The 22,013-nt window shown below is 50.8% G+C and overlaps 1 protein-coding gene across 1 annotated transcript; it reads right to left on the reverse strand.

Moving 5' to 3' along the window:
* Positions 1 to 2,827: 2,827 nt before the first annotated feature.
* Positions 2,828 to 17,348, reverse strand: Hspb8 (heat shock protein family B (small) member 8). The gene is made up of 3 exons (XM_038345680.1): positions 16,592 to 17,348; positions 10,230 to 10,293; positions 2,828 to 3,849 (listed from the first exon to the last, which is right to left on the reverse strand). Exons 1-3 carry the CDS (start codon positions 16,956 to 16,958, stop codon positions 3,690 to 3,692), a joined length of 591 nt encoding a protein of 196 aa, XP_038201608.1. The 5' UTR covers positions 16,959 to 17,348; the 3' UTR covers positions 2,828 to 3,689.
* Positions 17,349 to 22,013: the final 4,665 nt, after the last annotated feature.

The following is a 22,013-nucleotide window of genomic DNA, read 5'->3' on the forward strand; positions in this document are numbered from 1 at the left end:
GTTATTTTACAGCTATGGAGGGCATGCTGGGGGAGCTGATGGTGCAACACACGCGTATGTTTGCTACCAGGGCAGCACGCATGTGGAGAGTGCTCCGAAGGAAGTCACGTAGCGATGGGTTTAATTGTGGTCACGCGGACCTGTTGTGAAGCCTCGAGTCGCTGTGGGACTTGAGCAAGCAGAAGTACAGATCCACAGCTAGGTGCGGGGGAGGCCTGAGGACAGAGAGGCGAAGAGCTGGGAGCAGAGTTCACAGCCGCAGGAACGGCGAGTGCCAAGGTCTTGGGGTGAGAGTGAGCACATGCGTCTGAGGGGGAGAGGAAGTAACCACAGAGGGGCATGGGACAAGGGACAGAGCGCAAGGACTTTGGAGGCAGCAGAATGGAGTACGGATTTGTTTGTTCAGTCTGTGGGTCTGTGTGCTTAGCAAGCGTCAGCTGCTTCTACCCTGCAGGCATTGTTGGAAGAGACAGATTTGGTGGAGACACACCAAGACATGGTGCATCCACCTGTCCATCATGAGACCTCCGTCTGCTTTGTGGGTTGGCAGTTCAGAAATCTGGGGAATCCAAACTCTCCTGAAATGTTTGGACAAGAGTGACTTGATTTCCTGCAAAGTGCCCTCCATGGGGTGGTCTTCTCTCAGGAAGCCCTGTCCCGTGGCCCCTTCTCACTCCAAGTCCCTCTCTGAAAGGAATTCTCCTGTTTTCTTTGTTCTGTGTTGTCTCAAACCCTGCACCACTCCTGCCCCCAAGCTGACGCATGTGAAGCACCTGTGCATGCATGAGACATTGCTGCAGGTGAGGTGGACATGCGAGTTTCATATCACAGTGCAGGAATTCTAAACGCAATATTGGGCACCGTATTTTTAGTTTGCAGGCGTGGTCTGTGCCTAGCATGCTCCACTGACCATCCCACACTGACGTCCAGCTACTCGTCATCTTTGCTCTGGCTCCCTCCAGTCCCTCCAGAAGGTCTCTGTGGCCCTCACGGGGACCAACCTTCTATTCTACCCACTTAGCATTGGTTAGGAGATGAGACAGATGCACTAATGGACCTGGGAACAAAGCCCTTGCTCTACTCTTCCCCTCCCCTTGAAGAAGAAACCATAGTCAATCGAAACACCTAATGAATAAGTATTACTAATAGTTAATAGTGTGGTTTGTGCACATCAGATGTTTAAAAATATTTGCTGAACAAATATCAAAGGAGTAGGAATTCCTCTCTAATTGGGAATATTTCCCACTCTCTTCCTTGAAAGTGGGCCAGCTAGGAACATTTGGGTTTTGGTTGATGCCATTATTTGTTTTGCCATGGGAGCACCCAGCCTAGTATAACAGTCTATGCTGTGTTAGGATGGGGTAAGGGACAGGGGCTCTGGCCAGCAGGTGAGTGGCTCAGCTGAGATCCTATCGAGTTAACCGAAGAACAAGGTAGGAGTGTCGCTCTTGGAGGAGACAGAGCTCCCTGTAATTAAAGTCCTGGTGGCTTTAAAGGGAAAGTCTGTTCTGAGGAATGGAGAGGAGCTAGGCGGGGGCCCAAGAGTGGGGAATCAGGCTATGAGGGAGAAAGGTGTGTGTGTGTGTGTGTGTGTGTGTGTGTGTGTGTGTGTGTGTGTGTGTGAGAGAGAGAGAGAGAGAGAGAGAGAGAGAGGTCTAGATAGATGATAGCTAGCTAGCTAGCGATAGCGAGAGGCGTCTGGCAGTCTTGTGAAAAACACCGGAGTTGGTACTATAAACAATGAACTTTCAGAACAGAAACAACGTGCCTTTCTCCTTGGCTCATGTGTTTTCTTCTGCTCCAGGCACCCCACACCACTCCCTGTTTGTTCAAGTCTTAGAATTTTGCCTGATCACCAACCCTGACGCCACTGACTCTCCTCCCATCAGCCACACAAAGCCCTGCCTCTCCTTTCCTAGCAACTGGGACGACTCGCTACAACTTCGCTTTTGCTTTGCAAGAAGAATGGAGAGCGCAATGTCTGAGAGTGAAGGTCCCAGGCCACCTGGGGCTATTGCTCACCGGGTGTGTGGTTTGGGTGGTACATTTCATCCTTCTAGGCCTCAGTTTCCCCATCTGTAATGGGGGAGATAAGATTTGGACCTAACTCATAGGACCCTAGCGTAATTAAATACATGAAATCAGTTAGCCCCAGCTAGGGTGTCCGATGTCCATTAAGGATTCAGAGTCACTGTCCTAGCTTGATCTCTATTGGAGAAGGGGGAGACGCTTGGACCACACCCTTCAACTGTGAGCCAAAGCAAATCTTCCCTTCCTTAAGATGCCTTTTGTTAGAAAAATTCATCACAGCAACTAGAAAAGTGACTCTGACATCATACCTTTCTCTTGGGTCAGGAATTGGTATCTGGGCAGACATATAAACAAGTTTAGGATAAGGACATAGAAGAAGACGTTTACGGGCTTCTGGAAAATGAGAGACCACACAGGGAAACCTTTCACCCTGGCCTTCTCTGCCCCTACAGTGTCATGGGAGGATGAGATACTTGTAATAATTGCAGCCCTATTGCAACCAGAGGACAGACTGCAACCACGTAGCATCATCACAGTGAGCGGAGTCATCACAATGGGCGGGGTCATCTCAGTGGGCGGAGTCATCGCAATGGGCGGGGTCATCACAATGGGCAGAGACAGAATGTGGGAACCGGAGCTGAAGACGGAGCTCTGCAAGCCATCCAAACTCCTCGTGGAGCTGACTGACAGCATTTACGCCTTCCGCCACACCGTTCATTCGGGGGTCATGTAACACTCCTGGTAGTGTACGTCTCCGTGATAGCGCATTTAGTTTTTCACAAAATAAAACACAATATGCTAAGAACATCAGCTCCTTTATTGGTATCATCATCATTGTTATTATTTACTGTTATTTTCTCCCTAAACAACAGCACAATTCACACAACAAAGACACACACATCCCCTCACATACACAACACCACTAGCCTGCGTGCCAGGCTGTCTGGCCTTTGCTTGGTTCCTGGTAGAGCTGCTTAGAGACAGCTTTCTGTAAAAATCTGACTTGGACACAGGGGACACAATGAAGGGAAACCTGAGTTGGAGAATCAACTGAGGGGTTTCCGGAGTCCACGGTGATGATAATTTGAGAGCCGTGGGGTCATGCGGTATATATTTGTGTAAGGTGTAAAAGGCACTGTTTTGTGTGGCTGATCAATCCCATATGGGGATGTAAGACCTGCCTATAACTTCTCCTAGACAAAGAGTTTAGAAACACACTGGGGTGAGCCAGCAGGGCCTCATCAACCAAGCCACACATTAGGAGAGCCCAGAGCAGGGATCTGGGTGATGGGAAGGTCCCCAGAGAAAAGCAACCCTTGCATTAGCTGCAAGGTAAAGATGTAATATGAAATGTTCAGTCCCCATTTGCTTGCTTTGCAACTATAAACGGTGCAGTGTCTTCAACCAGACAAGATGAAGGGAAATCCTCCCTAATGCTTTTACCTAACGCAACCAAGCAAGGCTCACCCATTGCGTCTTCCTGTGGAGAAACCTATTACTACGCTATCCAGGGACTCTGTGGCCGTTCTCTTCTCCCTCCCATCCCCCAACATCCGAGTTGCTTTAAATCTGAGTTCTGCTAAAGTAGTGTATGTACCCTCAAACCAGAGATTCCCTGGGACTGGGGACAGGAACAAAGAAGGACCAAAGCTTAAGTCTTAGGAACAGGTGACTTCCGGATTGTCTTGGGGAAGCTCATGGTTGAAGCTACTCTCTCCAAAGGGTGAGTAAGGAGGGACTTGGGGAGCTTCAATGATGAGCAGACCCTCTGGGGAAAGTGAGGCAAATACGGTCACTGGATCCACTTCTGCGGGAAGCCTAGGAGAGCAAAACACAAGATCTTACTCATCTGTTGTTTTCCACATAGCTAAACAATTGTATTCATTGGAAAGAAAACATTCTTTTGCACGAGAGCGGGTGTATGTGTGTGTTTGGTATATGTTTGTGTTTGCATAGGTGTGTTCACTGGAGCGCACATGCAAGTGTATGTGTGTGTTTAGTATATGTTTGTGTTTGCATAGGTGTGTTCACTGGAGCGCACATGCAAGTGTATGTGTGTGTTTGGTACACGCACGTGTTTGCATTGGTGTGTGCATTGGCGCTCACACGCATGTGTGTGGAGGCCGGAGCTTAGTGCCAGGCTTCTTCCCTATTGCTTGCTATCTTACTGTTTGTGGCAGGGTCTCTCACCGAACCTGGAGTTCATTGATTTGATAGGCTGACTAGCTTATGAGCTTTAGGGACCCGCTTGTCCCCATCTTTCTACCTCTGGTTACAGATGTGCGCTATCACACCTGGCTCTTACAAGGGTGTCCGGATCTGAACTCAAGCCCTATGCTGCCACCTTTAAGATGCTGTGAACGGCATCATTTAAGCTTCCACCTCTCAGATCACGAGACTCGGGGGAAGTCAGGCAGGCTAGACGGCGCAGAAAGCGTCAATGGTGGGACTTCTGTTCTCAAATCTACTTTTCACAAAGATTTGGGAGGTGGACGGGGACAGGGTCTCACGTAGTCCAGGCTGACCTTATGACCTTGAACTCCTGGACCTCCTGAGGACTGTGACTGGAGGCACGAGTCACCACGCCCAGCTCTAAGGTTTAAAAATATTTTTCTTTGTTATTCAGAGTGAAGGAAGCTACCCAGTATATGATTTCCTAAATGAACCTAAAACCAAACCACGAAGGCATGTTAATGGTCTCAGTGGGATGCTGTTACTGGTAATTAATAATAATAATAATAATAATAATAATAATAATAATAATAATAAACATGGCCTGCCGAGCACAGTCAGGTGTTATACCTGACTTGTCTATTCACATTCTGTTGCTGGGAATCCTGCCAAGAAGGTTCTGTTACTGGCTCCTACCCCCAGACAAGGATATGTTGAGACTCTAGAGTCGTGAGCTGATTTGCCCGAGGCTGCACAGTTCCCAACAGTGCATGGACTCAGAACTGAAATCTTGGGCTTCAAACAGCATGTTCTCCTGCCTCCCTGGCACTAGCCATGTGAGGGCAGGGCAGAGGAGCCAGGAGCTTCAATCACCAGAGACCTACCTCCTCACAGGCCAGTCTACCTCTGCCGCTTGTACATGCAGGGAGTGGATTGCCTACCTCTGAATGTGATCATGACTCTCCCTGGGGGGCCTGGGAGTCATTTCCTGTCTTCAGAAGCCTGAAGCCATACCCATGAGCCATACCCAACCAAAGCCACCATGCCAAATCGGAACTATGAAGATCAACAAAGGTGCTTCTAAAGGGCCAAGCCAAGCTTTGGGAAGCAAGAAGACAAAGCCTTGCTATGGGCCTCCCTCTCTCTCACTGCCAGGGAGGAGTCAATTATCTTTAACCATTTGCTGTCTGCCAGCCAGTGAGCACCTGGTACAATCACAGTGTGGGCTTTGCAGGCAAGGAGAGACCTGTGTTCAAGTTCTGAAGCGTCTCAGCAGTCAGAATGTGAGCGGATGATCTGACTTCTCAGATGCTATTTCCATGTAGGGAAAAGTGTCAGAATAGTATCCTATGGCCAGGCCATGGTGTGAGGATATGCCCTGCGGTCACCGGCCCTGCACGGTGGCATCCTGACAGTGGTAGAGACTTGAAGGCAAGTTGCACAGACACCAGAGCCCAAAGACCTTTCTGCTGGCGCAGGAGGATGACCATGTTCATGCAGAAGCTGAGGCCTAGAGGTGGGAGTAGACTTGATGATTTGGGTTTCTCACCAGAGTCTGAATTCCCAGGTGGGAAAAGGGAAAGACGATCCCTCAGGCCCTCATTTGCATCTGAATGACACCCCGCTGAGTGTTAAACATCCCAGACACCTCCAGGAACTAACTGCTTCCCTTTCCCAGTAAGAGCTGGCTTAAAATTTGGGCCCCAGGACAAGTGACCTTATCTGGACAGAGGGCCCAGGGTCGGACTTCTGGAGTTTATTTCTCTCACGGGATCTGGTAGGGGAGAGAATTCCACTTTATTAAAAGCGAGCTGATCTTAGAGGGAGAAAAGCCCTGAGCTAGTGATGGGACAGAAACGGAAATTTATGAAGCAGAGAGCAGCCAGGACAGCGAGGACAGCGTGTGAAAGCTGTGGTCTGAGCACCCTTAACCCAGCAGGAAGGTCATGGGCTTTAAAGGTGGAGAGACCCGTGTTCAAATTCCACGGTACCTCTTCTCTTTCAGAGACAGTTTTACTGGCTTACTGAATTGTATGGTATGTTTTGTGTGTGTGTGTGTGTGTGTGTGTGTGTGTGGTCTGTCTTCCTATGTGTGCGTAAGCATGGGCATATCAGGAGTCAGCGGTGGGTATTGTTCCTGAGGAATTTCCCAGTTTGTGTATTATTATTATTACTACAGTGATGATGAATATTTGTTATTATTGTTATTATTATTTGGAACCGAATCTATTAAAGGGATTTGGGACTCCCTGATTAGGCTAGACTGGCCAGCGAATCCCAGGGATCCTCTTGTCTCTGCCTCCCCAACCCTGAGAATACCAGCTCAGGCCCCCACACTGGGATTTCTTCCATGGGGGCCAGGGCTGGTGCTCAGGTCTCCTGTGTGGCAAGCACGGTACAGACCGAACTATCTCCCCAACCCCCAACTCCCTGTTCCCTTTCCTCTCCAGCCCGACAGCCACACCCTACTCCCCTCCCTTGAAGAGTCTGGTTATTTTAAAGTCCACACAAAGCAACATTCTTTCTGTGTCTTGTCTACGTCATGAGCCTTACGGTCCTCAGCTCCCGGTGTGGTCAGATTTCTCTTTTCTTCTGAAAGGCTTTCTAATAATCCAGGTCTGTTCTTTCCCGGCACCCCAATTCTATCGTCCACCCCTCGGAACTTCGGTATCTTCACCGACAGGAGAGTTTAATTATCTTAATGGGATTCCTGTAATGGTTAAATAGGATTGGGTCTGCAGACCTCATGGCCACTGGCTTATCACAGATGTCAATAAGGGACTGAGCAGATCCCTGGGAAGATGTGGGCCTCGGAGAACAGGGAGTGCTCGGCTGAGCATCCTCCCTACTGCTTCCCGCATCCTGTTTCCTGTTTTCTCTTCCAAGCTGGGGGTAGAAAAGGGCTTGCTTCCAACCTGTTAAGCACCTCCAAATCTTCTCTCTCGATCAACCCAAACAGGCTTCTGGGATGTCTTTCCAAGCGCAAGGCATTTACTGGAGCACTCTGTAGAGGTGGAATCCTCCAAGGACCCCAGGCTTGGCTAAAGAAATATTTCTGTCCTCTAAAGATGGACTTCTCCTGGGAAAGGCCACCAGGTTCCCCGATGCTGGTCCAAGGCTTTCCCAGTTCCAGCCTGACTCCTTGATATCTCCCATCTGCCACAGCCACTCTTGCATGACTCTCGGGGAGCCTTACTAATCCCCACCACTCAACATTTCATCCTGGTCCTCCCAACTCTCTAACAGCTCCATGTGGGAGGGAATGCAGAGAAGGCAACCTAGGAAGAATTGGTTACCCAGGTTGCTCGAAGCGACCCATTAATTATATCTTAGTACGGAGGGAGTCTCTATATCAGGGCTAAGAGTGAAAACTCAAAAGTAACTGGCATAGCCTGACACTGACTATTCACAATGGAGGAAGACACGGAGACTAGGAGACCCTCAGTTGTTTGGGGGGTCCCAGGGATACAGAGTGTAGCTCAGTCTTGAATCAACTTTGCTTGGACCTCAGAGAGGGGGGTACAGAGTGGATTAAGCTGGAGGAGACTGGATATAGGCAGCACTATCCCATAAACGGGGGGGGGGGAATGTCCAGAAAAAGGAGGGGAAAGCAGAGTGTGTGTCCCCCCCCCCCCCGCCGAGTGCAGGTGCTTTCTCTCTTCTTTCTCACTATGGTGCTGTGTGAGCTGCTGGCCTTCCCCATGCCACCGTCCCCACCCGGATGGCCTGGAACAGTGAGTCTGATACAATCTTCCTCCTCCGTTTTCCTCAGACATCTGTCATCATGGAAAAGCTAACTGTCGCAGCAGGTCGGTGTGTAAACAACTCACCCTTCAGCAGCTGAGTATCTGCGCTAGCTTCAACAGCTTGAGCCTTTTCTATCTAGTTGCTGACTTCCCAGAGCTCCTTCCTGCCTGGCCTCAGAGGTGTGGGAATCCACAGAAACCTGGCATGTTTTGTATTGTTTGAGACAGGGTCTCCCTATGTAGCCCTGAATAGCCTATAAAGCCTGGGCTGGCCTCTAACTTGTGATAATAGTCCTGTCTCAGCCTTCATGGTTCTGGGATTATAAATGTGAACCGCCATGCCCAACTTTGAACAGTGTGTGTGTGTGTGTGTATGTGTGTGTGCGTGTGTGCGTGCATGTGTGGTGTGAAATCTGCTGATATGAGTGTGTGGGGAGTGTGCACCTGGCATGTGGAGGCCAGAGCAGGACATGGGCTGTCTTCCTGTCACCCTCTGTCTTGTCTTTTGAGGCAGGGTCTCTCACAGGAAGCCATTTCAGCTAGGCTGGCAGGCCACTCAGGATCTGTCCTCCTCTGCCCCCACAATGCCAGGGTTACAGGCATGTACAGCCATGACCAGCTTTGAACATGGGTGCTGGAGATTCAAACTCAGCTCCTCGTGCTTACAGAGCAAAATCTCTTACCCCGTGCGCCACTCCCACCCCCTGGACGTTGATAAAGAGGACTGATTCACCGTGTTCCCTGCTGGAGCTTCTCCTCAGCTCCTCCCTGTTTGTGATTGTGCCCTGAGCTGGGGTGTGAGACTCTGAAAAGAGAGACATCGGTGCCCTCCCTCCCTCCTTTCTCTCTCAGTTCTGTTTGATCTAGAGGCTGAGCTGAGGAGAGAGGTGAAGGTCACAGATTCTGGCAAGCCAGCAAATGTAAGAAGAAGCTGGTTGGTATTTGCCTTATCGGGAAGTTTCCAAGGGCTTCCGAGAACCGTGGGGGTGCTGGGGCTGGGGTCAGGAAGGGGCACAAGCATTCGGAGACTGGGTTGTAGACTCCCACTACTGAAAGAAATCTCAGAATTCAGTTGGTGCAGTCTCTCTGCCACAGGATGTCTTGGCCAGGGTTAGTGTGGAGCTCAGACACAATCATGAGAATCGTGACAAACGGCCTGTATGAGGCCCCCTAAGGCCATCTGCCCACTGCCTGTGAGGATCCTGAAGCAGTGTCCCTTTACCAGAGGAGGATATAGTGGCAGAGAGACCTGTTTGTGGCATGCGCCTAGCCCTTTCATCTATTGGAGAATGACTTCCCTAAGAATCGATGGAGGGTTTGCCATGCATCTTCTTCCTGATGCATACCCTCACTGCAGAGGTCAGGACAGTGATGGCTGTGAACGACCTCAGGGTCAGGAATACACCTGGTGAGTGATGCTGATTGGAGAGCAGCTGAGCCTCTAATGCAGCCAGCATCCTCCACTGGGCCTTCTCTCCCTACGGGGACTGCCAGTTAGGGGATGTGGCCTTGCTTCGCCGGTTCAGCTTGGCTGCCTGCTTGCTGCTCTCTCAAGACCAAAGCTAACGAGAATCCCTCCCTTAGGTCAAATTTATCCTTCCTCTAGAGCAGTGTCTCGGCCTCCAGACCTCCATGGAAGACGAGAGGGATCCCAGGAAACCAGACGACAGTTCAAATCAATATTTTGAAGCACACAGATTTAGCTTAGCTGTAGTGGAAGATAGCTTATTGGGGGAGTCATGGAGATGATGGCTCAGTGTGCAAGAGCGCTCGCTGTGTGCATGAGGATCTGAGTTCAAACTGCCAGCACCCATGATAAAACCAGGCGTGGCAACATATGCTTGTGACCCCAGTGCTGTGGGAGAGAGAGGCAGGAGGATTGATGTGGTGCACACACACAAGCACACACACACAATAGCACATAAACGTGTTCGCACGCACACAATCCTACTAGAGCAACTAGGAGGCAGGGGTGAGTGGTCTTACTTTGACAGTGATTGGTACCCTCCCATCTATGTCTCCTGTGTGGGTGAGCATTCCAGTGCCCAGTATAAGATGGACGAATCGTTTCGGCTCTCACTGAGCCAATGAGATGATAATCTAACCCCCCCACACACACACACACTTGGGGACCCCAATTGCAGGTTTATTATGACAGCTTCTCCCCTTGAGGTATGAGAGTTTGATTCTTTCCTCAGGTGTATCTCCCAAGAAATCAGGACCCCAGAGTTGAGTTCTACCCTCAGTGCCTGCCTGAGGGCCACCCTGCAAAGTACTTACTGAATTTTCTTGGTGAAGTTCTTGGAGACAATACCACCTTCCTGCTGCTTCTCTTCATGTTTGCCTGGAAGACAAAAGCATCGTCATGTGTCAGAATCTATATCCCTTGAGTCTCACTCGGGATTTGGGCTTGAATTCAAATCCTGCTCTGCTGTTGCCTTCTTTGGTAGCTTAGGAGTGGGGTGGCGTTCAGGCTTTGTTTGGAGTAGACACTCAAGCCCACCTCCCAAGCTGGCAGAAGCTGGGCTAATAAGATGGGCAGCAAAGAGGACATTGGTGGTGTTTTGTTGACAACTGCTAAATGGAGACACCTGTTCCTTAGCTTCCAGCCTCCCACCTAACTTCCAGCCCCGAGCCGGCCAGCAGGTCCCAGGAGCTGGCATTGCAGATCTATCAGCGAGGTAGAAGGGAGAAACAAAGCTAGGGCTTCTTGGCCGCCCAGCACCCTTCCCTGGCTCTTGGATCAACTTCTTTCTCCTGTTGTTACTGAAGTGTAAACTATGGTCCCAGAGTGGGTTCAAGGTCACCCAGAAGGTGCATGGCTGCTCTGGCCTTTGACCAGTACTCAGTGGGTCAGTGCCAAATGCTGTGACCTCCTGCCCCTCCGCCCTTGGATTTGCAGCAAGCCTCCTACGACACTTTATCCAGCCTGGAAATAATGCTTGCATATGCTGGACACCCACCCTCTCCTAAGGGAACTCTCCTCAGAGAGGGAGCCACAGAACCAGAGAGGCGAATTCCAGCGCCACGCCTCTTAGGGGCTCCTTCTCCCAATTATGGAGATAAAGATGAAATTACAAGAAGGTTCATACCAAGCTGGCTTTTAAACTGCACTACACAAAGCAAATCGTGATCCTCTCAACTCTCCTCATTCTTTATCTTCTTTTTTTAAAATAGGGTGTCTTAAATTTCTCTTCAAGCAAACAGGGTTAGAGCTCGGCTCTGCCACCTGTCAGCACCTGTCTTTTGCACGCTCGCTCCTTTCTGAGGCCACATTCCAGAGCCCAGGCCCCACATTCACGCTCAGGAGGCCTTCCCGAGAAGCTTCAGAACCCAGACTATAAATACCCAGAGGGAATGCAGCATCTTATGGAGGTCCAAATTGTCTTAAACTCATCATTTACAGGTGATTGCATTAGTAATACTTTGTGCCGTTAATCATTCCTTTAATAACCTTTTCTGATTACGAGATAATGCATATGTATGTTAGAAAGTGTAGGAAATAAATTTACAAAAAACCCACAATCACCCATAGTCCCCTCCCCCTCCCCAGGGCTATCACAAATAAAGTGTTTACATCTCCAGGCATAGAAAATGCTTCTTAAAAATGTATGGAGTTTTCTAGAAAACAGTCATACATCACACATGCTACCAAAGTTATCATTCTGTGCACCAATTGGAAGTCTGTTTTCACCTGGCTGAGAAGTTATGATCACTTGTCCATTCTCCCCAAATACTCTTGGACAGCATGAGTGTATGTGAGTGTGTGTGTGTGTGTGTGTGTGTGTGTGTGTGTGTGTGTTTTGGAGAGGCCACAAAGTAATAGTGAATGTCTTTCTCAATTGCTTATCTGTCTTACTATTTTATTGCCTGTTAAATTAGCTTATTAATTTTGTGTGTTTGGTATGGGTCATGTGCCATAGAAATCAGAGGACAGCTTGCTGGAATCGAATGTGGATGGCCAGGCTTGGGAGCAGGTGCCTTTCACCGGCTGAGCCATCTTGTGGGGCCTCCACCTTCGATTTTGAGACAAGGTCTCTCACGGCACCTGGAGCTCACCGAATGGTTTTTGCTGGCTGGTCAGAAAGTACCTGGGATCCTCCTGCCTCCACCTTCCCAGTGCTCAGCTACTGTGCCCAGCTTCTATGCAGATGCTGAGGACCAGAACTCAGGACTTCCTGGTTTTCAATGGCTGTATCATATTCCCCTACAGACTCCACAATGGCTTCCTTAGCCAGTCTCTTACTTTCCAGCACTGATGAGCTGGAAGCCTCCCTTCTCTCTGCACTAAAAATCCTTGCAACTTGATCTTCTCACCAAGCCCAGTGACTTCTGGGATCTGAGTCATGCTTGAGACCTTCTAAGGCCTGACCTATATTGCTGTGCGGTCCTTAGGAAAACCATCTGATTTATTCTCCCAAGACATGGGGGAAAGGTATACTGACTGAATCCACTTTGAAATCACAGTGTCTGGAGGCCAGAACTCTCTAGTCTGTGAATGTGCTGTCAACCCAAGGTTACTCTGTCCAACTCTGTGACAGTCATCCCTCTGCACCGGCGTGGGCCTGTGGCCACAAGAGCACTGTCTGTCCTCTGGTCCCCTCCCTGAGTCCTGGGCCTCGGAGAAGCCTGCTTCCACTGGGGACAGGCCAGAGCCTCTGACTCAGCTCTTCTGCACCCAGTCCTCCTCCTGCTGGCCTGGTGACCACTGGAAGCAGCGATAAAGATGATGGAGCATGAACGGCCAGCTCACACAGACATTGCAGGCTCTGAGTTTGCTCCGCCACTCCATATACCTCACTGCTGTTTTGCATCTGTTCAATAAATGACATGAAATGGTCGATGCTTTGTAATAAAGTCAGCATTGTGTGAGATAATTTTGCCTAACAGTGGGCCAGGTTCAGGGAGGCAGGGCTCGGCTGTGGTGTCAGGCATACTGACTGCATTTTCGGCTTGGGATCCTTTGGATTTATGATGGGGTCTCTGGGGTCCTTGTCCCACAGTAAGCTAAGAAACACCTGTGTAGTCTGGGCTCGGTGTCAACCACTGTTCTCAGCAACTTACTTATGCCAACGCCTTTAACCCGGGACTTTATCACCACCGCCGTGTGGCCAGAGAAGCTGAAATTCAGAGAGGTTCTGTAAGTCGTGGCCACACCACCCTGAACACGCCAGATCAAGTGACATGCCCGAGGCCAAACACCCTGAGCGAAGGAGCAAAGGGGAGCCTGATGCCAATCCCTGCCCAAACATTCCTGACACGGCTCCACCCTTCTCTGCGCCTCAGTTTATTCCTCTCTAAGATGTTCTGTAACCTACGTCACTGGATCCCGGGGAGAAGCCATGAAGTGAGTCACAGAGCCCCTGCGAGCTGCACAGGTGTGAGCCTTGTGGGAAATGGGGCCTCTCAGAAGCCTATGGATGCTGCCCATGTTCTGAAAAGGGGTGCAGGCTAGGGGGAGGGAGGGTCTCTGAGCAGGAAAGGCTCCAAGATTTCCACAATGAGGGCCTGTGGTGGGGAACAAGTCGAAAGAGGGCGGTTCATCTTGACATTTTGTTTGCATATCATTAGTAAATTACCTATTGGACATCTGATTACGGATACCAGCAAGTCTTCATTTATTAGCTTGCATTCCGATTTACATTTTATGCCATCGAAATGTTGTATTTTTGTACACAGAGGAAGAAATGACGACTGTTTGTACAGGTAGATCTCTCTTGCAGCTGGAATGTCTCTCAGGTACCCTAAAGTCCTGTGTCTGCCCTGGGGCAAGGCGTACGGCCTGACCCATCAAGGACAGGTGCTGTTTCCAGGGAGAGTAGAGGCCTTGGGACCAAGACCAAAAAAAAACCTTCCCAGTCTCTCCTTAACCAAAGCATGCATGGCCCAGTAGTCCTTGAAGGGATCATTCTTGGCTGGTGTCCACAGGGTAGGGGTGGGGGAACGTGATGCGTGATGGAAATCGTGAACCCACATTTTCCAAACACCACCCCGGAGCAGGGTATTCCTACGTGGTCAGATAAGATGGGACTGGCTCTCAGATGGTAGACTGCATGGGCAAGGGAAAGCTCTGAGAAGTCCTGGGTGAGGAGAAGGAGGAGGAGGAGGAGGAGGAGGCTTACTTACTCATGATTCTGGCTCATCCGGCCTCTCAGCAGGATAACTCAGAATAGCCTCTCATCCATTCCCCAGACACTGGGGGGGGGGGGGGGAGGGGGACAGATGACGAGGCAAATCTGACCCTAGCCTCCTTCTTTGTGAGACAGCTTTGAAGCTGAGCCCAGGGTTTGGGGGGGCGGGGTCTAAGCAGGTTCAAAGTCAGAACTAGGGTCAGCCAGTGAACCTCTAGGCAGGCATGGCTTTAAATATTACATACTGCCAGAGAGTACACAGATTGTGCTGGATGATTTAGCCTCCCTGGGCCTCAGTTTCACCATCTGCAAAATGGACAGGGGTGGTATTACAAACCTACCCACACTCCTGAAAAACCATCGTGAGTAACCAAGCCTTAAGCCAGCCTAGATGAGCGAAGGCCCAGCCTGAGCTGCTCGAGGGAGAACAGGGTCTTACTGTGTAGCTGGGATACTGGCTCTGTTCCCTGGTTTCCCCTTTGGAAGCTGCTTTTGCAGGGAGCTCCAGGTCTTGGTTCTTAAACCCCTTCCGGGGAAGAAAGTTTTGGCACGCGCCCAAGATGGGTTTGGAGTCTGTGGATCTGGGGTCACATTAGCTGCACAAGTTTCTCTTTTGGTTTTGGTCCCCGTGTTCCCATTTCACAGACAGAGGCGTGGAGGCTCCGTGAGGCACCCCAAGCCTCTGGATTACTAAGGGTCCTGCCCAAGATCTCAGCCTGTGGCTGCCACACTCCACCTGCTAAGCAGCACCTTAGACGACAGGGTGTGGGCGTTCTGGAAGCCTCTGTGTTAAACAACCGTAATTAAAGCCGAACAAGGGTGGGGTGATGATGACCTCAGTCTGCAGGATGCGCTATTAACTCCATTTTACAGATGTCCCGGGTGCATCATCTGCATTTACTACACTAGCCTCGTGGGACGGAACCGGCAGGGAAACCGAGGCTCCTAGTCAGTACCCATTCAACCACCTCACAGCTGGGCAGGAACTCGAACCCAGATCCCATAGAGCATTATTCTCTATCATTCACCGGAACCTCCACGCCACGGCCACCACTGTGTTTCTGTTTACAAAAACAGACTGCTAAGGAACCATCCATGTGTCTGCCACATAAATGCTGCCCCATTGGAGGCTGCCACCACCCTTCCTGAAGACCCGCGGGGACCTTGATGCCCAGAAAAGGAAAGCAAGCATCAGAGCTAGTGTGGGTTCACCAGCCAGCGCAGTGCCCACACCCTCGTCAGCACGTGTTCCGGGGTTCCTGCCCCACCACACCCACAGACAGGGCCTTTGATGTTTACAGTTCTACCCAAAGTGACTTTAAGCCACCCATCCCCCCCCCCCCCCCCCCCGCTGAAACCCCGCTGAGGCATGTCCCGCCCAGCTAGCGCCTGCAGCGGGCTTGCTATTGATTTTCTGGCTCACAGGCCCGGCCAGGAACAAGCTCTTTTTAATGGCCTGTTAATTGGGAGGGAGGCAGAAGAAGGCTGTGCTGAGAGGCCCAGCTTACCAGGGACCAAGCTTCCTGTCTCCTCTGTCCCCCCTCCCCCCCCCCCAGTGTATTCTTGCTCCCAGAGTGCAATGGGGCAGGGAAAGCCCTGGGCCTAGTGCTGTGGCCAGGCCTAAGCGCCTCTCTGGACCTTTTGCTGACTCATCGTATGACCTGGGACAAGGCCTCCTCCGCTGCAAGATGGGAGGAGATAGTCCTGGGATGAAGGGTCAGAGGAAACTTGATTTTTTTAGGTGGTTTTTGTTGGTGGTGGTGGTGGGAGGGGGGTTATTTTGTTTGTGTGTTTTTAAATGGAAAGATTTTATTTCAGGAAACTTAAATAAATAAATAGATAGGTAGATAATTCTCTTCCATTCCTCAATTCCCAATGCAGCCTGGGTTGGAACCCTTTGCTGCCTTGAGCAAATTATGCTAATCTCTCTGGTCCTCCATTTCCGAAGCCCAAAAGGGAAAGGTGCATCCTCCACCACCAGCTGCCTCCTCCGGCTGTCCTAACGCAGGTGCTACCCGAGGCCCGGGCCCGGGTGACAGTGCCAGGCACTAGCAGCTGTGTAGCTGTCGTTACCATCCAGCCTCAGTTTCCCCTTCTGCCGATAACAGGGCGACTTAGCACTCGCCCTGCCTCACTCCCCTGTGTTGTGACTTTGGGGATGTGGTAACCCCTCTTCCTGTGTCTTCAGAAGTTCTCCGTGCATCAATCTGTTCTTTATATTAATTTGTCCAATTCAAATATACAATCTGGTCTCTGTCAGTTCTCAGGTGGGCAGCGCGCCCTGAGGGACCCTCCCCCCCCTTACTGGGTCCTATTCAGACTCTGGCACCCATTGAGAAGCAATGTTGTCTCTAAAGATAACATTGTTGGGCTGCATTCCTCAGATCTGAGGTCACCTGTGCCCTGTTGTCTGTCACAGGTCCCTTCTGCTGATGTTCTGTCTGGGAAAAGCCTGCGAGCATGTACACACACACACACACATACACACACACACACACACTCCTCACTCACCTGACACCTCTACGTATCCATCCTTGGTCTTTACCATCAGTTCTTCGGGCTTGAAGCTGTGCACGTTGACACACACTTTCCAGGGCTCCCCAGGGAAGGGTGGGGGGCTCCTGCCTTCAGCAGGCACTCCAAACCTGGCTGTGGTTGTCGGCCCCCGGGGCACCATCCCGGATCTTAGGGTTCCGGGCCAGGCAGAGGAGAGCCGAGGCAAAGCCCAGTCAGGCCAAGGGGCCGTCAAGTCGTCTGGGAAGGGGTCCATGCCAAAGCCATCGTCCAGCAGGCGGGAAGAGAGCGGTGAGTCTCGGAAGGGGTCTCTGCGCAAGCGGCTTGGGTAGGAGCACGGGAAAGGCAACTGCCCATCAGCCATGGTGTCTGTTGATCTCAGAGGGAGACAGAGGCTCAGAGAGACGCAGCCACCTACCCAAGGTCACAGAGCTAGGTGATGTGGCTTGTGATGGTTTTCAGAGTTTAGTCCTCCACTTCGGAAAACGCTGATCTTCCGTTTGCCACAAGCCCAACCATCCGATGCCCAGAATGGAGCTGGGGTCCTGACTCACAAACGTGACCCACCAAGCAGGCCCAGCAGAATCCCAGAGGGCCTCTGTCTGTCCCACCGCACCAGGCTATCCGCAAGTCACCGGCCTCCCAGGCTGCCCAGGCTCCCAGCCAAAGCCCACAGAGGTCTTGAGCACAGCCAGGAGTTTAATAAACCTCAGGGACGCGCGCCTAGAAACTTCTCCTGGCTTCTGGGCTGGGAGCCTTCTATTTATTTGTTGCTGGGGGCTGGGGGCGGGTTTTGCAGGCACCTCCTGTCACAGGAGTATTCAAAGGTGATGAACCAGCCCCTGAGAATCCGCTGAGAGAACACTGGGCTCCGGGAGGGGGTGGGGAGCTGGGAGTGGCCTTGGCGTCCGAATCCAGCCATCCTCTCCCGCACCGGCACTCTCTCCTCCGCTTACTCGACTCTGCCCCGCCCTCCCCCTGCCTCCAACAGTGTCCACTCCAGGCAGTAGTGTCCCTGCCGGGCGCTAAAGCTAGACTATTAATAACCCTCGGCCTGGCTCAGGGCTCAGGTCACACTCTGGAAATACCAGCCCCAGAACATGTTCCATCTTGCCTCCCACCCTGGGGACCCACAGAAGAAGAGAGACAATGGCCCATTGGATTGAAAAGTAAAAGGAATACAGTACGACCAGACTTCTGAGAATGACTAACAGCAACACATGTCATAATTTTATAAAGTGACACTTGTTAAGTTAGGGGGGGAAACCGGATATTGTTAGGCAGCATGTCTGTTGGAATAGGAAAGTCTTGGGGCAAGAGAACAAACTGGGCTCAACTCCCAACACTGCCCTGAGGCAGAATGGGAGTCAAAGGGTGGGAAATGAATCCAGGGATTGGAGGGAATTCTGCATAAACGGACCTAACTGGTTCCTCTAAGGCTAGACTGGGGTGACCAGACCTCACTTGAAAACTAGGGGAGAACAAGCAATTGCTGTGGCGTGGAGGTGGCGGGTTGGTCGTGGTCGTGGGAACCGTGGGGGCTGCGGCTAAACTTGTTAAAACATCTGGCTGAAGTTTGGTCACTGGAAGAGTGTCACTAAGGCCACGTCTCTCCCACGCATGCCTGAGCTTGTTTTCCACCTGTGAAATGGGAGGAGAGAAGCCTGCTTGGGGATGTGTCCTCGGGAATGCATGAGGTCACGTGCTGCTCAAAAGGCTCTCAGCTTTCATCTTACCAGATGCGTACCCTTTGCTCTTAAGTGCACTCCCCCACTACTGATAGCTAAGGGCCCCACTACTCACTGTTCCATTAGGCAGCAGAGTAAACACTCATAAGTCATCAGATAACCTCTTTAAATTTTTATCAGTTGATTGTGGTACTGGAGGCAGAACACAGCCTGATGCATGCTGGGAAGTATGTATTTCACCGCTGAGCTGCACCCCTAACTATAAGAGCTGCACATCCTCTAAAATCACGTCATTGTGATGGGTTCACAAACGAAATTATCACACAGCTGGTTTAAACTAGCCACCCAGACCCCTGCTCAGTCCCAAACGCAACCCCAGAATGTCACTCTGTGCTGTAGGCTTTCCCTGTCACATGTCCACCACACAGGACAAGACAACAACAACAAAAAACAGTGACAAGCTGGGACTGAAACTAGAAAAAAATTGTTTTCTAACCTCTTTCCTGACTCATGTGTCCTTGTCCTGTGTTCCATCCTTCCTCCTCATTGCCTAATGTGACCGTCTCTTGGCGTCCTTTCTAAGGTCACTATGCCGCCCTACTATGTCCTACTGCCCCTCGTGTGGGGATCCTAATCTGTAATACATATTCACATATATGTATGTGTGTATGCCAATATGCATACGTATGTATATGTAAGCAAATAAGGAAACCCCTTTACTTCCTTACTTTTGATTTTCAAATAGTGTCTCATTAACCTACATAGGTTGGCCTTGAACTCACGCTCAGCCTAGGTTGGTCTTGAACCTGTGACCTTCGTGCTTCAGCCTTCTGAGCAGTTTGGACTACAAGCCAAGCACCACCAGGCTGGGTTTATATATATATATTTTTCTGAGTAATAGTAATTACCGTAGAGATGTACTATTCTCCAGATAGGCTATTAGCTCTGAACCCCAAATTCAGGAAGAACTGTTTCTAGAACCCTTTGTTGCTCCATACTGCTGGGAGAATGGATTTACAAATCTTTTAGCCTATGGGGGCCTCGGGTTTGGAGTTCCGGTCTTTGCACCATCCTCAACAGATGTCCAGCTTGGGCCTTGTCCCTCTGCAGCTCTAAGTTCTGCTTTCTTTATGGGGTGGGGGGGGGTGGAGAAGTCATTTGTTAGGGAGCTCTTCTCATATGAGACTGTTTATCCAGAATAAGAAGGCAGGAAAGAATGGCAAGCAGGTGAGGAGGCAGGAGTCCTGGCGAGAAAGCTAATTGCTCTGAACTTTGGATCTGGACTGAGTGGGTGGCTCAGTGGAGAGAGGGTCCCCCATCCCCGTGTGACTGGGTGGCCTTGATGCCATGTGGGATGAGCTCATGGTGCCAGAAAACTTAAGCTGACGTCATGGCTGGGCACAGACTGCAACTGGGAGGGGCCGGGTGAACCTGCCGCTGATTATGAGGATAGTCACCCTGTATGATGAACACGGAGAAATCTGGCCCTGCCTGGGACCAGGTGGGGGCTGGGGTGGGGCTCCTGAGTTGGTGGGATGTTGTGGGGGAGGGGCAGTGCTGTCTCTGAGTGTGTGTGGATTTGGGCGGGTGTTGTGCGTGTTTACGTGATGCTGGGCTGTATTGATTTATGGAGGGGCAGTGCTGTCTCTGAGTATGTGTGGATTTGGGCGGGTGTTGTGTGTGTTTACGTGCTGCCGGGCTGTATTGATTTATGGGTGTGTTTGGAGGACGTGTTCTAAACGGTTTTCTTCTTCCCCCTCCCAGGCCTCTTTACACAAGTTCGCTGAAAACTTCTAGAAGACCCAGGAGAAGGGGAAGGCTTGACAGCTGCAGGGACTGAGCCTCCATCATGGCCTGAGGCGCTCTCCTCTCTCTCTCGCCCTCTCTCTCTCTCTCTCTCTCTCTCTCTCTCTCTCTCTCTCTCTCTCTCTCTCTCTCTCTCCCTCTCCCTTTCTCTCCTCTCATTGTAGTTCAGGCGAACCTTGAACTCTTTATATAGCAGATGGTGAGCTTAAACTCCTGACCCTTTTGTTATTGTTGTTTGTTTTTGTTTTTGTTTTTTGAGACAGTGTTTCTCTGTGTAGCCCTGGCTGTCCTGGAACTCTCGTTGTAGACCAGGCTGGCCTTGAACTCACAGAGGCTTGCCTGCTTCTGCCTCCCGAGACCCTTCTTACCCCAACTTGATTAAAATGCTGGGATTACAGGAGTCTGGAAAAGGAACCAAGGCTTGGTATGAGCTAGGCCAGCATTTTGTCACCCGAATCACAGTCTCAGTCCCTCTATTTCTTTGTGGTTAGAAGATAGAAATAGTCACTTTAGCATTCACGGGGCTCCTGCCAGGTGCCACCTTCCGCCCTTGGCACTTTGAACTTACCTTTCAACTCATGCAATCCACCCCACAAAGTGGTGAGGAAGGGGCCTTTAGCGTCTTCATTTTATGGATGGAGAACTGAGCCACAGGCTGCTGACTTGTCTAACTCTGTGTGCCTCCTTAAGGGACAGAGCTGGAATTCCAACCGAGGCCCTTGGCTTTGACTGGCATAGTCTCTGGAATCAGATTTGTGGCTCATGTTTGTGCAGCACTGCCCATATACCAGCGCCTCCCCCCTCCCCCCCCCCCCCCCCCCCCCCGCAGTTCAGCAGGTTTTTGTTTGTCTGTACGGATCCAAGCCTTTCTACGTGGTTCCGATTGACCTGCAATTGCTATCTTCCTGCCTTAGCCTTCTGAGGGCTGGGGTTAGAGATCTACGTCACCACACCCAGCTCTGTCATTTTTATCTATCACCTCATGGTCTTCACAGTCCCGAGAGAGGAAACCACTCCCCAGGGCGCACAGTCAGTGGGCTGCTGAGCTCCTATAACAGCTACATCGGGATGATGTCACCCGGGCCTTGCCCTATGGTCTTCTGTACCACCTGGCATCCTTTTCTGGGCTCTTGCCTCATTCCTGGGTCAGGCCAGCTTTCTGTTTGGGGAAATGGAGAAGTGAGCAGCTGCGAATCCTGCTGACTGAGACGCCTGTTGAGAACTAAGATGACACGTAGGGACGGTGATCAGTAGATGCCGCTGGCCATTGTCAACCGGCTGAAAGCAAGGGGTCAGACTCCCCCAAGTCTGGAGAGAGGCTGCAGAGAGGGAGGAAGCCCAGGCTGGTTCTGCTGGAGAAGGAGAGACCGTGTGTGTGTGTGTGTGTGTGTGTGTGTGTGTGTATGTCTGAAAGTGTGTGTGTGTATGTCTATGTGTGTGTGTGTATGAGAGTGTATGAGAGTGTGTGTATGTCTATGTGAGTGTGTGTGTAAGTGTGCACGTGTGCGTATGTGTGTGTGTTAGGATGTTAGATTCAGAGCAAAGACTGTGTCACTTGCCTGACATCTTCTTAAAACTTTCACATGGGAAACACCACAATTAATCTTCAAAAGAGACAATCGAGAGAGAAGGTGACATCATCCTGAATTCCAGAAGCGGGGATCTCCTGGAGGAAGAAGCAATGTTTGGAGTTGCACAGGCATGGCAAGACAAAGACCCGCTGTCAAATGTGTTTTCATTGTATTGCAATGAGACCTGGAAGCTTCCTCTCCTGGGATACCTAAGCGCCTCCTCTTCCAACCTCAGCTGTCATCAACAAAGATGAGTGAGGGTCTCTTGAGGGCACAGGTTTCTGGTAAGAGTTTTGCCTCCTGCTCCGTCACAACCCCAGGGGCAAAGAACTTTCTTTGAGAAAGCTGCCTGGG

This window comes from Arvicola amphibius, chromosome 10 (assembly GCF_903992535.2).
Source record: "Arvicola amphibius chromosome 10, mArvAmp1.2, whole genome shotgun sequence".
Lineage (NCBI taxonomy): Eukaryota > Metazoa > Chordata > Mammalia > Rodentia > Cricetidae > Arvicola > Arvicola amphibius.